Source organism: Camarhynchus parvulus, chromosome 5 (assembly GCF_901933205.1).
Source record: "Camarhynchus parvulus chromosome 5, STF_HiC, whole genome shotgun sequence".
In the NCBI taxonomy this organism is placed as follows: domain Eukaryota; kingdom Metazoa; phylum Chordata; class Aves; order Passeriformes; family Thraupidae; genus Camarhynchus; species Camarhynchus parvulus.
The window spans coordinates 49334031-49347322 of record NC_044575.1 but is presented as its reverse complement, the minus strand read 5'-3'; the positions used below and the strand labels follow the sequence as shown (position 1 = coordinate 49347322).

The 13292-nt window shown below is 46.0% G+C and overlaps 1 protein-coding gene across 1 annotated transcript in view; it reads left to right on the top strand.

Moving 5' to 3' along the window:
* Positions 1-13292, top strand: part of CCDC85C (coiled-coil domain containing 85C) — a 111327-nt gene that overhangs the window by 93434 nt on the left and 4601 nt on the right. The window contains 2 exon segments of the mRNA XM_030948650.1: positions 5603-5698; positions 12286-12384. Of these exon segments, the coding sequence (XP_030804510.1) occupies positions 5603-5698; positions 12286-12384 (195 nt within the window).

Genomic DNA, 13292 nt, shown 5'->3' with positions numbered 1-13292 from the left:
TCTTGGCAGTGAGGTAGGAAAGGGTGTCATTAAAAGACAGAATATAATTGAACAAAAAGAGATTGAAAACTGATGGCAGGCCCAAGGTCTCATGTCTTTTCAGATCCCTGGAGGAATCAAGGAGAAATTGTTTATCACAATTCCTTTGTTCTTTTTTTTTTTTAATTTCTGATCCAAAACCTCTAAAAGAGCAGACACCTGTCATGCCCAGTTAGGCTCTTTTCTTCTTGGGTTCCAAAGCATTCCCCCTGTTATGAAGAGATGTTCATGTTTTAAACCTTACTTTACTTCCATGCAGATGTGTCATTATTGGGATTTCTCAGTGTGCCCTATTGCAAAGAGTCTTGTTAATTTTGGTCCTCCAAGTACACAGGAGTGGAGTATCCATGGCAGTGCCTGTCAGCATCTGTGCTGGACCACATCCCATGCAGCCAGACAGAGCCAGCAAGGACTCGTTGGGAAACTTGGTCTTAGACCCTGGTAATGACATTGTGGTGTGACACACAGCAGCAGATGTTGGCCAGCAGCCTCAAGTTGAGGCATCTGCTCTTGATTTTTTTTGGTGTCAGATTGAAAAGGATCGTGTGCACTATTTGTGGTCTGGGGATTTTCTCTCTCACATTAGCACTGTTGCTTTGCTGATGGTTTTTGTCTGGGGCAGTGAATGGGGCTACTTTGATTTGCTTTGTTTTCTGCTTTGGGTTGGAGGGTGTCAGTGTCATTCTAGCAACAGAGAATTTGGGAACTTATCCCCTGCATGTAGCATATTGCTCCAAGGGTGCTCTGGCATGAGGCACTGCAGAGTTTCTCTCTTCTCTTAGTCAATTATACAGCTGGACTGTGACTCTCCATGCAGCCTTGGAGACAAGCCCTGCCAGCTCCAGGGAGAGGTTTCTGGGAGGGTCTCAGATGGAATTGAGCTTCTCTGGTGGATTCGTGGTTTTGGTGTTCATGGTATGGGGAGGGGACTGATGCCATGGGGGAGCAGTAAGCTCTGACAAGTGCATTGGTCCCATCACTGATACCAGCAAATATTCAGCACTGATCTGCTTGAAATGGAGGGACAAGTGAGGGCTGGAAGGGAAATGTGGTGCTTCAGTACTGCTGTCTGCACAGGGGCAGCAGAGGAATAGCTCTTGTTGTGGTTTTCCCTGTGGAAAAGGGCCTGGATGTGGGGGTACTTGGCACTGCCTCCCTTGAGGGATGCAGAGAGTCTCATCAGGGCCCTCTGAGGACACTGCAGTCCCAGAACCATCCTGGCAGCAGAGACAGGGCTGTTCTGTCCAGGCTGAGCTCATCACATGCCACAGCAATCTCGAGTGGTCTGAGCAGCCACAGTGGTTTGGAGAGAAGCAAAAGCACCAATTTGCTGAGGAGGCTTAGGATGGGTCACACACAATTCCACAGCCTCTGGTTCCCTGGGACTTTTGCTTCTTAAGGAGAGCTATCTTTGGGTCTCAGAGGTGCAGTAGTTGATAAACCCTGTGCATAGGGAAGAAAGGTGCTTCCTGCAAGCATCTGGACACTCAAGAGACATAACCTATACCCCTCTCCTTAATTAGGCATTACCTTAATTAGGTACTCTCACTGCTGGGCAGCTCTTCCTTTGCTGGGGTGGCTGTGGATGCAGCTGGAAGTGGTATGCTGTTTCTCAACATCTCTATTATAAATTTTAATGGTATTTTTGGTGACTTCTGAGCAGTCTTGTGGCACCATTCATTTATATAATTACATAATGCCTCAGCCACATATCTGAGGGTGAAGAGTAAACCACCTCTGAACTACCAAGCACTATAAAAACCTGGCAAGTGGAAAAGTCATATGTGCATCTGATACAGAGACTGCATGCTCGACAAAAGCAGACGGGGAGAGGAAACCGAGAGTGACACTTGCCTCAAAACACACCATGTTGCTTTTTGCCTGTATGGACAATTTCTGCTTCTTAGGATGTAACCACATTAACCTTGCTATTGTTGTCTGCCAGGGTGCTGAGTCAGTGGTGTTCCTGTGTCTGTGAAAATGTCAGCTGTAGGGAACAGGAAGGGCATGGGTTTCTGCAGTGGTGGGGGTCCTCAGATTAGCTGAGTTGGAGTGCTGGGGTGCAGCTGTGGGAATTCTTGCCTACAGTTTCCAAATGCATCTGTTCTAGGCATGAGGAAGCTCTTCCATCTGTGCAATTTTACTTACTACTTTAACACTGACTTCTTGAGATTTTCCCTGCCCTACTTCCAACCTCCTATCTCAAATCTCTGGTTCCCTCTCCTCTGCATTTCACCTCAATGGATTTCCTGCTGGGTAAAATACACATCCTCCTCTTCCTTCCCATTCCCTCCCTTCTCCCACTGTTGGCAGTTTTCCAATATAGCAACCTTGACCTTTTCTCCAATTCCTTCCATTTCCTCCTCTTCAGCTGACACTGTTGGTGACCTCTGCCCATTTTCCTCTCCTCCATCCTCCAAAGACTGCCATGCATCCTGCTGGCCATGCATCCTGCTGGGTATGTTGTCACTTCTTTCCTTGCTGACTGCAGTCCCCTCAGTTCTGGCCTCCTTCATGTGTGCCTCTGTGCAGGAAGCTGATAGGAGTTTGGCTGAAGCTTTTTTTCTTTTTTTGTGAACCACATGAAATCAGTGGGAATGAAGCACCAACCCCTTTAAAAAAGGCTGGCTCTTTGTGTGTCTGGGAAGAGCCTTCCCTCAGGGTGCAGCGGCACAAGGAGCACTGCCTGCAGTGATGAACATGGAGCCACCCTTAGCCATGTGTGTATTTTAACTGGGTGCATCCCATAGCTGCAGAGATTGCATTGCTGCCAAAGATGGCATCCCCCAAAGACTGGGGATGTTGGTGAGATCCTTGCTTGCTCCCCCACCTTCTTCACAGGTGTGTTTGACCTTTTGTAGCACCAGCCTGGCATGGTGGGGAGGTCTCTGTGGCCTGGGGCAATGGCTCAGTGGTGTGGCCTTGGTGCACTCACCATTGCTGATGATGGCACTCAGCAATTTGGAGATCTCTTTCTGCTGGCTGGGGCTTTTGACTTCCCAGCTAAGGATCAAGGATCATGCCTGTTTTAGAGATGAAGCAATCTGTAACTTTGACTTTGGCTGCAAGTTTTGGGTCTACCTCTTCTGCTGCATTTCTCATTCTTTAAAGTTATTTTTCTCTTCTTCAGTCAAATTGTCTACCTGTGTTCAGGGGCCACTCAGTTGAGTGCCTTTGTCTGAGAAGGAAGGTGACCCTGTGAATGCTTTTTGTGTGATATAATATATCCAGTATATCACTGTGTTTGTAAGAATGCTTTTATCTTGTCAGTATGGTGATTGGTTAAGTATGATCAAGCTCTTTAGAAAAAACATTTCTCTCTAATCATTTTTGTTTCATTTGTATTCTGTAATAATTTTGAGAGTGATTGTGATCATGGAAGTGCTTTGTAGCTCATTAGTGCCTTCAGTTATGTGAGGAGAAGCTGCTGCTGTCTTTCATACGGGAGACCTCGTGATCTACTCTAGTTTGGCCAGGAAACTGCATTTAAAATGTTGTCAGCAGCAATATCCAGCAGAATTCCTTTTAACTTTGTCATATTACTCTCAACTCCAAAGAAATATTAGATGTTAGACCTTTGTTTGGCATTTCCTGTGCTAGTTTTGAAGAGGGCCGTAGGAGAAGATCCATATCAAGTATGACCACAAACTCCTGAATATTCTTCTTTCTTTTGTCATGAAGCTGATCATTTATGGAAAGAAAACATCTTTCATGATGAAGCCAGAGTAATTATACATGCATTGGTGTCTCTGACCTCTGTGGGAAGCTGATTCTGGAAGGACTCTGTGGCATTTACCAGCCCTGTGAGAAATGTGTACCCCATTTTGCAGCTGTAGACTGGCTGGATCCAGTCCCTAGTGCTCCCCCTCAGCCTCTGGCTTTTCTGTCTGATGTTGTGGATGGGGTGGCTGAGGATGTATTCCCAGGTGGCCAAGCTGTAACACTCTGCCACTAGGTCCAGAACCATGCCCATCCTGTGAGTGCTGCAGCTTTTTCAGGCTGTTAAATAACCTTGGAGAATTTTTGTGGCGTTTGTAAGTCTAACTTTCCTTTTTCTGAGATGCCACCCCTGTCCAAGGGAAGTTTGTGTATCACCTGTAACTCAGTTCATGAAGGTTGCTATTATGAGTAAGCGGCTGTTGGTCGTGGCATGGGTTAGGCACACTTCAGTGGCCAGGGCTTGGAAGGCTCTGTGCCCGTTTGTCTGTAGCCTAATGGATTAGCCCATCTTATCCTTTAATGCATGCCATGAATGCTTTTATGAGTAAAAAGACCCCTACAACTTGAAACATTTGGCAGAATGAGAGCTGAGAAAGTGCCCCTCCATTGGTTCTCCTTTTCTGTAGAAGTGGTGAGGCACTGGCACAGGTTGCCCAGAGAAGCTGTGGATGCTCCATCCCTGGAAGTGCTCAAGGCCAGGCTGCACAGGGCTTTAGGCAATCTCATTCAGTGGAAGGTTCCCTGCCCATGGCAGGGGGGTGGAACTAGAGGATCTTTAGGGTCCCTTCCAACCCAAACCATTCTGTGTTTCTATTATTCTGTGATTCTTCTGGCACAACTAACTTGCTGGCCTTGGCATGGAAGGCAAAGTGATGAGACAAAACATAAAAATGCTGTGTTTTTAAACCAGGGAAGAGGTGAATGGAGTGCCTCGTGTGTTGTGTGTGAAAGCGTTCCTGTGATGGTGCTACATGCTGCTCTGCCATCCCAATTTGCTTTCAGAGGCCCCCAAGTATAATAATTCTTTGTGTTTCCTAAAGGATGTGAAGGCTAAATACAAGTTTGGTCAATGATTTCATTGTTGATTTCTCCTGGAGTTACAAAGCAATGCAAAAATATTAGGGACAGGCAGGGAGCATCTCACTGAATGAAGATATTGTGTCTCTCATAATTCAAGCTGGATGCCTGTAGAAAAAGGAAAACCCTATGAAAAATGCTTACAAGGCTGGTTGGACAGTAGAAATCTTTTGTAAAATGTAATTTCGGCATCTTTCCCAGTGGAATCCTTCATGCAGGAGGACTGGCCAGCATTTTGGAAACAAACCCAGCCAACATTAGGTTTGGACATCTGCTTGTTTTAAGGTTGCTTTCACAATTTTCTCTGTAGCTGAAGATCGGTACTTGATGTCAATGTGAAAGCACTGCCAGAGAAGCAATGAAGTTATGCCAACTGTTTCTTTCATGAGCACAGCTTCTTAGAAATGACTGTTTGATGCTGGAAAATCATCTTGTTTGCATTGCTCCCGTGTCTAGGAGGATAAATGCTGTTTGATCTTGTCCTTGTGGAAAGCTATCCTAAATGAACAAAAGATGTTTCTTGAATCAATTTAGATTTAAACCAGGGTGATCTCCTGCCTGAACACATCTAGACTGAGTGCTGGTACTTCAATGTTATCAAATCAAGTGACTTGAGAGGAAGGGGTAGTGGTGTCTTTTGTCTCTGAAGGTGGCTAAGGGGATTGAATTTGAGATGAGTTAGTGGTCAAATTTTCTGAATATTTTATTTATCCTTGCTTAAATCACCCAAAGGGGAATTAACACATATCTTATCTGATTTCCACAGGGACCAGCTCGCATGACATCTGATCTTGCATCTTCCCCTGCAGCAGGGTATGTCCCTGTGGGCCAGAAGCCAGAGGCTGTGGTGCATGCTATGAAGGTAAGGCTGTGTGGGGCACTGAGGTGTCAGAGCTGGGCATTGCCTCTGCTTGTGAGAACAACTGAACACAAAGTTAATACACAGGCAGGATATTGACAACCAGCACCTCTATCATGATGAATAAGCATTGCTTCTTAAAATAGTTGCAGAGCTAAGCAAGATTATGTACAGCTATTTTTTGGGGGTTGGAAACCTCCAATAAATGCTGCTGATGCTGAATATGTTGGTTGCCCTTTGTGTTCATCAGTCCTGTGTAAACTGGGCTGCTGGGGTGACAGTGGTGGCCGAAATGCTGTTTTAAAAACGGACACAAAAACTGCATTTCCTCATATATTTTGTTGATGAAAATCCTACAGCAGTCTTCAAAGGAGAAAGATTTTATTTTATGAAAATATACAACAAACAAACCGTGGCATCCTGCCCATGTAGGATGTGCATCATCAGTAAGGATTAAGTCAGGACCATTGGCAATGGGACCATGGGAGACTGCTAGGTGAGTTAAAGGAGAAAACTTGCACTGTGATTTCACAGCAGCTTTCAGGTTCTAGTGACCATCCATTAGCAGAAAAAGTGTAATTCCTCAGTGCTACATGTTTAACTAGTTAAGCAAGATACTTCTGAGTATCTGAGAGACACAGAAGCACAAATCCTTTACATGATGCCATAGAGATGGATGGAAAGTCTCAACTAAATCAGTCTTTGGTTGAAAAACAGTGATTTATAGATTTGGATTTGCTGAAGCTGAAGAATTTTGTACAGGGTTGAAGAGACATCAGCTCAAAGGAAGATTCCTGGATGGCTGCTCTGGAGCTCAGATTCCTTTGGTCCTAGCTGGAGAAAAGGTCCAGCAGTGGCATCACCAGCTTGGATGATCTTAGACCTGGAGACAGATGCTTACAAAGCTCTTTCCTGTGTACCTTTCCACATCTGACAGATAAATAAATGGCACTGATGTTGCTCATGGTTATGATGCACAAATTCCCTAAATTTTATAATTTTTAGTGTTTCTATCTTAGTATATCATGCCTGTCCAGGGTCTCTTGGCTCCAGGACAGATGTTGTGATGGTGGTGGTGTTAAAACCAGCAAATGTTAGGAGAAACAGTAGTGTGACTGGCAAGGACATTGGTTCCACTGGGCAGTTGCCAGATCCCAGGAAGATATTGAATGCCACTATTTCTCAAGTAGTTATTAAAAGCAAGACAAGTTTGATTTCATTTGGATCTAATTAGAATTTAAATTATAAATGATCCTTCAAATTGAAAATCTTGATTTTTCAGCTTTCTTGAGACTTTATACATTCAAATTGTATGACTCCTATTGATTGATTGTATAAGTCCTTAAGAGGAGGATGTCCACCATGGTCAAGGATTAAGAAATACCTTTAGTACACCTTTTGCTTGTTCCCAAAGGAGCTGACCACACAAGTGGCAGTTCACTTGCTGCCACATATTTGTCCTGTGTTTTCCAACAAGTTTCTTCTTTGCTTGTTGTGAATGGCCCTGTGCTATCAGAAAGCTCCATCCTGTACTATGGTGCAATGTGCTTGTGGGTGACATTTCTCCTCTGAGTGTGTGTGTGTATAGATATATACATATATTTATATATATATATATACATACAGATGGATCTGCTGAACTGTTGCCTTGCAGAATGTTGCAAACCCATGTGAACCTTTGTTTTTCTGTCACTTTGTATTGATTTGTCTTTGATTGTATTTGATCATCAAAGCTCTGATGCAGTCCAGACTACTGCTGTTGGCTTTTTCTTCCCAGTCTGTGGAGTTCACACCTTTCTGCTCCTCTCTTCATTGCATTTGGCAAGGTGGTGGTGAGGGATAGTATTAAGCAGAGTTGGTAGTGTTTTTAAATTACAAGATCAAATACTTCTAAATTGATTATGATCATTTTCTGGGGAGCAATTAGTTTCCTATTTGCTTTAGGAACTGCAGGACTGAATTTCTCACTAAGGGCAAGAAACATAAATGGTTTTAAGATGTGATTTGATAAGCATATGAAAAGGATTGCAAATTAATAAGGAAGATTTATGGAAACTGGAAATTAAGTTTGGAAGGTCTGGTGCAATGATTCATTTAAAGGAATTGAAAGGAACTTGGATGGTTGGGTGTTTGCATGTATTAGTAATCCCTCTGCTTCAGAGCTTTGTGGATTCCTAGGAAGGGCTAGAAGAAATTCAGAAGAAATCCTCCTCTGCGACTTCATAGTTTGGCTGGTGAGATGAATTTGTCTGTCAGGGAGCAGGTGACAGAGCAGTCACATCTCTTGGGCCATAAATATCTCACATGATGTGTCCTGCTCACTCACTTGGGGTTAAAAATGTTCTCACATTTGAGGTGAGGAGGGAATTCTCCTGTAGGTCAGCGTGGCACGGAGGGATGAGGAGGTGTCTGTTTTTCTATCCTGTGACCCATTTCCAAGGATCATCTGGAAACTGAAAGCCTGAGGAATCTGGTCATGGTCTCAATCTCTCCTCCTCCCTTGTGGCACAGTGAAATAGTTGGTAGGTGTTGGTCTCCAGCTGCAGACCTTTGTTGGCCACGTCGTGCTGTAGCAGATGGAGTAGGTGTTATTTGCCCCCTGCAGAACGGGGCAGCTTTTCCAGAGCCAGCCCCTGCAGGTGGGAAGCTGGATGCAGCTGCTGCCTTACACCCTCACCTCCTGTGACACAGACCATGACTCTCTCTTGAGAAGAAAGCAGCTTACAAATGAGAACTTTGTGCTTTGGCTGTACCATAGCAGATATTGGAAGAAACACTGCTTGGTTGAGAAACAAAGTCCTTATGGCTCAGCAGGCCAGCTCCTTGCTGCAAGAAAAGGCAAGGAGAGATGGAAAGGCTGTGAAAATGACCAAGGGGATGGAGCACCTCTCCTATGAAGAAAGGCTGGGGGTGTTGGGGTTGTTCAGCCTGGAAAAGAGAAGGCTGCAGAGGCACCTTGTAGCACCTTCCAGTGCTGTAAAGGGGACTCATAAAAAATAGGGAGAGGGACTCCTGTGTCACATAGTGACAGGACAAGAGACAATGGTTTTAAACTGAAAGAAGGCAGGTTTAGATTAGCTGTTGGGAAGGAATTCTTTACTGTGGAGTGGTGAGGCACTGGCACAGGTTGCCCAGAGAAGCTGTGGATGCTCCATCCCTGGAGGTGTTCAGGGCCAGGCTGGGTGGGGCTCTGAGCAACCTGCTCTAATGAATGGCATCCGTGCCAAACCATTCTACTATTCCATGATTCTGTGCAGTTGGCTCCGCTTGTCTTGTGGAACACTTACATGCAAACCTGTCACAAGTGATGAGGCTGCAAGGATGTGGCTCTGTGCCCAAGCAAAAGCCACTGAGGGACAGTCCACTCCACATGGATCTGCAGGGCTTCTGGACTGCCCCTGTCTGCACCCACATACATAATATCCCCTAGGCTGTTTCCTTGGGATTTTCTGCCAGCTAAATTCCATCTGTGTGGCTGAAGTACTGCCTGCAATTTAGCACAGGTTCTTCCTTGAGCATGTTTAGGATTTTCTTTATTTTTCCTTCTGAAATAGTTTTGTTTGTTTGCACCTACTAAATAAGGAGCAAGATGACAGGTTGGCACTCCTAACAGCTGTTTTTGCTAACAAGAATAAAAGGTACATATGCTACAGCTCAGTATCTCACTGAACATCAAAGCACTTTTCTTAGGAACTGAGCAAACCTGCTAAAGACGTGGGGAGGTGATGAGGAGACAAATGTAGAAGAATGACATTTAGCCTATAACCCAGCTGCCCCCACAGCAGCAGCCTGGACCTCTTCCATGCACACAGAGCTATCAAGCAGGTGATCATCACTCCCACTAATTGTGGATAAGACAGGATTTGGCCTTCCAGAACTAGGGAAAAATCCTAGCAGGGCATATGGACTGTTCCCTTGCTGAAGCAGGATGTTTCCCAGTGTTGTGTCCAGCTGACTTATGAAGCAACAAAATTAGTGAGGTTTGCAAAATTTTTGAAGTATCCCTCAATCTCAGTGTGCTTTGTGTTGCAGAAATGAATACCTCAACTTTCAGCTTCCCTTCCAAACCTTTACTACTGTCATTCAGACTCCTTAGTGGTGTTTTTTTTTATTGAACATTTGTTTTAAAATATATTTGGCCATATGGGGTCAGTACAGCAAGTCAGAAGGGATGTGGCATCAGGTGACCTGGAGGTGACACTGCCTGGCTCACAGACATCAGTGTGGTCTCAAAGAACACTTGAGGTGTTCCTCAGTTTATGTATCAGCAGGGAAAATGCCAGAGAAGCCAGCATGCCCACAGAGAGCAAGGTGAGAGTTGTTTTTGGGAAGTAACATCCCTTTGCGAAAGAGCAGCATTTCCCAGTCCAGCCCCATGCCTGAGCAGAGCAGGCTGCTCTCACTGGCTGGCATTTAACCCAGGGAGATCACAAAGGGCTGCAGTGTCAGCAAAGGACCCAGTGCTGTCAGTGCAGCTTGATGAAAAGCAAAAAGGAGGGGATGGCATGAGCCACTTAGAGCCTGGGGTGCATTTGTGTGTTTCCTTTAGGCTCCTGGGCTGAGAGGTGGCAGAAAGCACAGAAGGACAGACCCCAGTTTCTTAGACCCACACTGAATGCACAGCCCTTGAACTTTACTGATCCAGAGAGAGCTGATGTGAAGGCATGTTTGTATTCCCCAGTGGTGTAACTGGAGGAACATTAACCTGGTCCTTCTAAACAGCTGAGGAGGCATCTGGCAGGATCTGAGAATAGCTGGGGCTGGGTCAGCACTAAGGAAAGGCCTTCCTGTCTTTCTTCAGGAGGTTATTCCACTCTTCAGAGTGTATTTTCTTCCAACATGCCTTTCCTGGATAGGCTGTTGCATTTTATCACTATGAATCCCATTTCCCATACCCAAGATGCTAACACATCTTTACAAAGTGCCTAGCCAGACATGGGTTGAGCCTGGGAAGCAGGATGATTTCCAGGGTAAATGAGATTCAGAAATTAAATACAAACATAACTTCCATCTGATCATCTTTCAGCTCCAGCTCTGGCTGGGTAACACTATTAAAATACATTTCCACTGAAGGAAATAATATGCTGTGCCACCTTTTCACACCTCCTGGGCTAAGGAATGTGGGTTTAGTTTAAGCACAAGTTGTAGAAAGGCAGTTTATTTTAGTCCACTGAGACTCCTGTGCCTGCAAGAGGGATGGCTGGTGAAAGCAGAGGTTGATGAGATCTTTAACTAATCTACCCCATGGTTTCCTTGACACTTGCCCTGTGGACACAGGCAGTGTTTGGCTGCCAGGCAGGCAGCCCTGGTGCTCCATGCCAGGCTGTGCTCCTGCAGGCTGCTGGCTGTGCAGCCAGCTTTGGAAGCACACAGGCTCCAGACAGGCAAGTTCAATGTGTGAGTCCAGCTGGATCAATAATTAATTCTCTCCTCTTTAGCAGAAAATAGATGCTCTCTTTGCCAGCACGTACATGCTTTTTGCATTCCTCTTGCCCTTCCTCTCTTAGAATGGATGTGGATAATTCCTGTCTGTGCAAAGACTGGTCCCAAGCAGGCTGCAGGCCCTAGGAGAATGACCTATTTTTGTTTGTAACTCATTTTGAGTGCGGCAGGATTGCTGTGCTGAAGCAGACCTGGGGATAATCTTCCTTCCCTGGTATTCCATTTTGTGGAGCAGCCAGTGCTGTTCATCCCTCAGCAAAGGCTGAATCCCATCCTAGCACGGCTCTGTACCTCCCTGGGATGTGTAGGAATATTTATTCACACGACTACACCTTGTACACCTTCCTGTGTGTGTGGATGCACTGTGGTGAACGGGACCAGGCTGTTTGATGATGTTGGGTGGTTGCAGGATCTCTGGCCCCGCACACTGAGCTGATCACCTGGCTCAGCAGTGGTGAAACCCTGGGTGAGGTGTGTGTTATGAGTGTGTAAATCAGCACAGAGGCAAGAGTAAAACCTGGGGGCTCCTGTGCTGTGCTGTGCCCACCTTGTGGGATGTGTCTGTCTGGAGGAACTGTCTGAATGCATGTGGGTGTGACAGAGGGATATCCCTGGGGTCAGTGTTTCCAGCTGGAAATGAAGGCTGCCTTTAGCCCCAGGCTGAAATCTCCTTTTGTGATCAAGGGACCAGCTGGCCACAGGTGGGCACTTTCTCCCTGAAGGAGCTCTGTGGGGGTGGCCAGGACAGTGGGATGTGTCAGGCCAGGCTGGCTCCCACTTGAGCTGCTCTGGAGGTTTGGGGTGTGGGCAGCACATGGTGAGAGACAACATCATGCTTGTTGGGGTGCTGCCTGGAAGGTGGGACCACCAGCAGCCTTCCTGGGAGAGATGCACTTGTGGGTGCCGGCAGCCTGCTGCCAATGGTTCCCAGAACTGGCAGCAGCCACACCATGAAGGTGGTGGGACAGAGACAGGACATGGCTGGGGGAACAGGGAGGATGGAGGTGCCCAGCTTGATGTCATGTTTGTCTTTGCTTGTCTTGAGCCTTTGTGAATCCTGCCAATTTAAATACTTGTTAATGATGTTTTTAGGGACACAAATAACTGTTTGAAGATCATAATGGTTTTGTAATACTGTTTCTTTGTAGGTCCTTGAGGTCCATGAAAATTTGGACAGGCAAATGCAAGACAACTATGAAGAAGACCTAAGTGAAAAGGAGAAGGCAATTGTTCGTGAAATGTGCAATGTAAGAACTCCTCCCAGCAGCTCTTGGGGTTCCTTTTGTGGTCTTGGGGGTCCTTTTGTTAAAAGTATGGAGGAACAGGGATCTGCTGCATGTAAGCCTTGTGAGGTCCATAGGCACAAGGGAAGAGTGGAGGCTCTGCTGACCACAGTTTGGGTAATCTGAGTGCCTTGTTCCCTGCACAGAGCAGCCTTAGCTCAGTAGATAATTCCCATTTAGCTGCCTCCCTGGCTGTGGAGTAGCTGGTCTGGCTGACCAGAGATGTGCAAGGGGCTCTCCCTGAGTGGGAGAGCCCTGTTAGCAATTGTCTCCACCTGTGCCTTTAAGAGACTTGGTTTGGGTTAAGCAACAATTGCTTGCCTTGTTTAAAGCTGTACAGCTTGAACGGGTTTGAGCCCAAACCATGTGGTAATAATGTCAGAGGGAGAATCTTGTCTGGAGCCATTGAACAGCATCATGATGTGTGGGGTGCTATTAACACTGCTGATGTTTCGGGCACCCACACTGTTAACTGAGCTGGCCACATCCCATATGGTGAGTGCTCTGCTCTGCTGTGGCTGCTGTCATGGCATTGCCTCCAGCCTCAAAGCACCTTGGCCATGCTCCAGCTTTGAACAGAAAGTTTGAGATTTCTGCTGGAACACAGCCTGAGCCCCCTGTCACCTGTAGTTGGGGATGTGCTGTTCAATTGCCCAGAGTAGGGAGGAGAATGCCTATGAGCCTTCTTTTTTTTGAAGTCCACATAAGGGGTGGGCCCAGGTGGCATCCTTTAGTGCCTTCCAGCAGTTGAGAGGGGCCTAATGCTCTCTTTAAATTCTGAAACCCACCTTAACCATAACAGGAGGTGTGAACACAAGTGCACCTTGCCAAGCTAAATCACTGTGAGCATCCTTGGCAAGGGCTGAGGCACT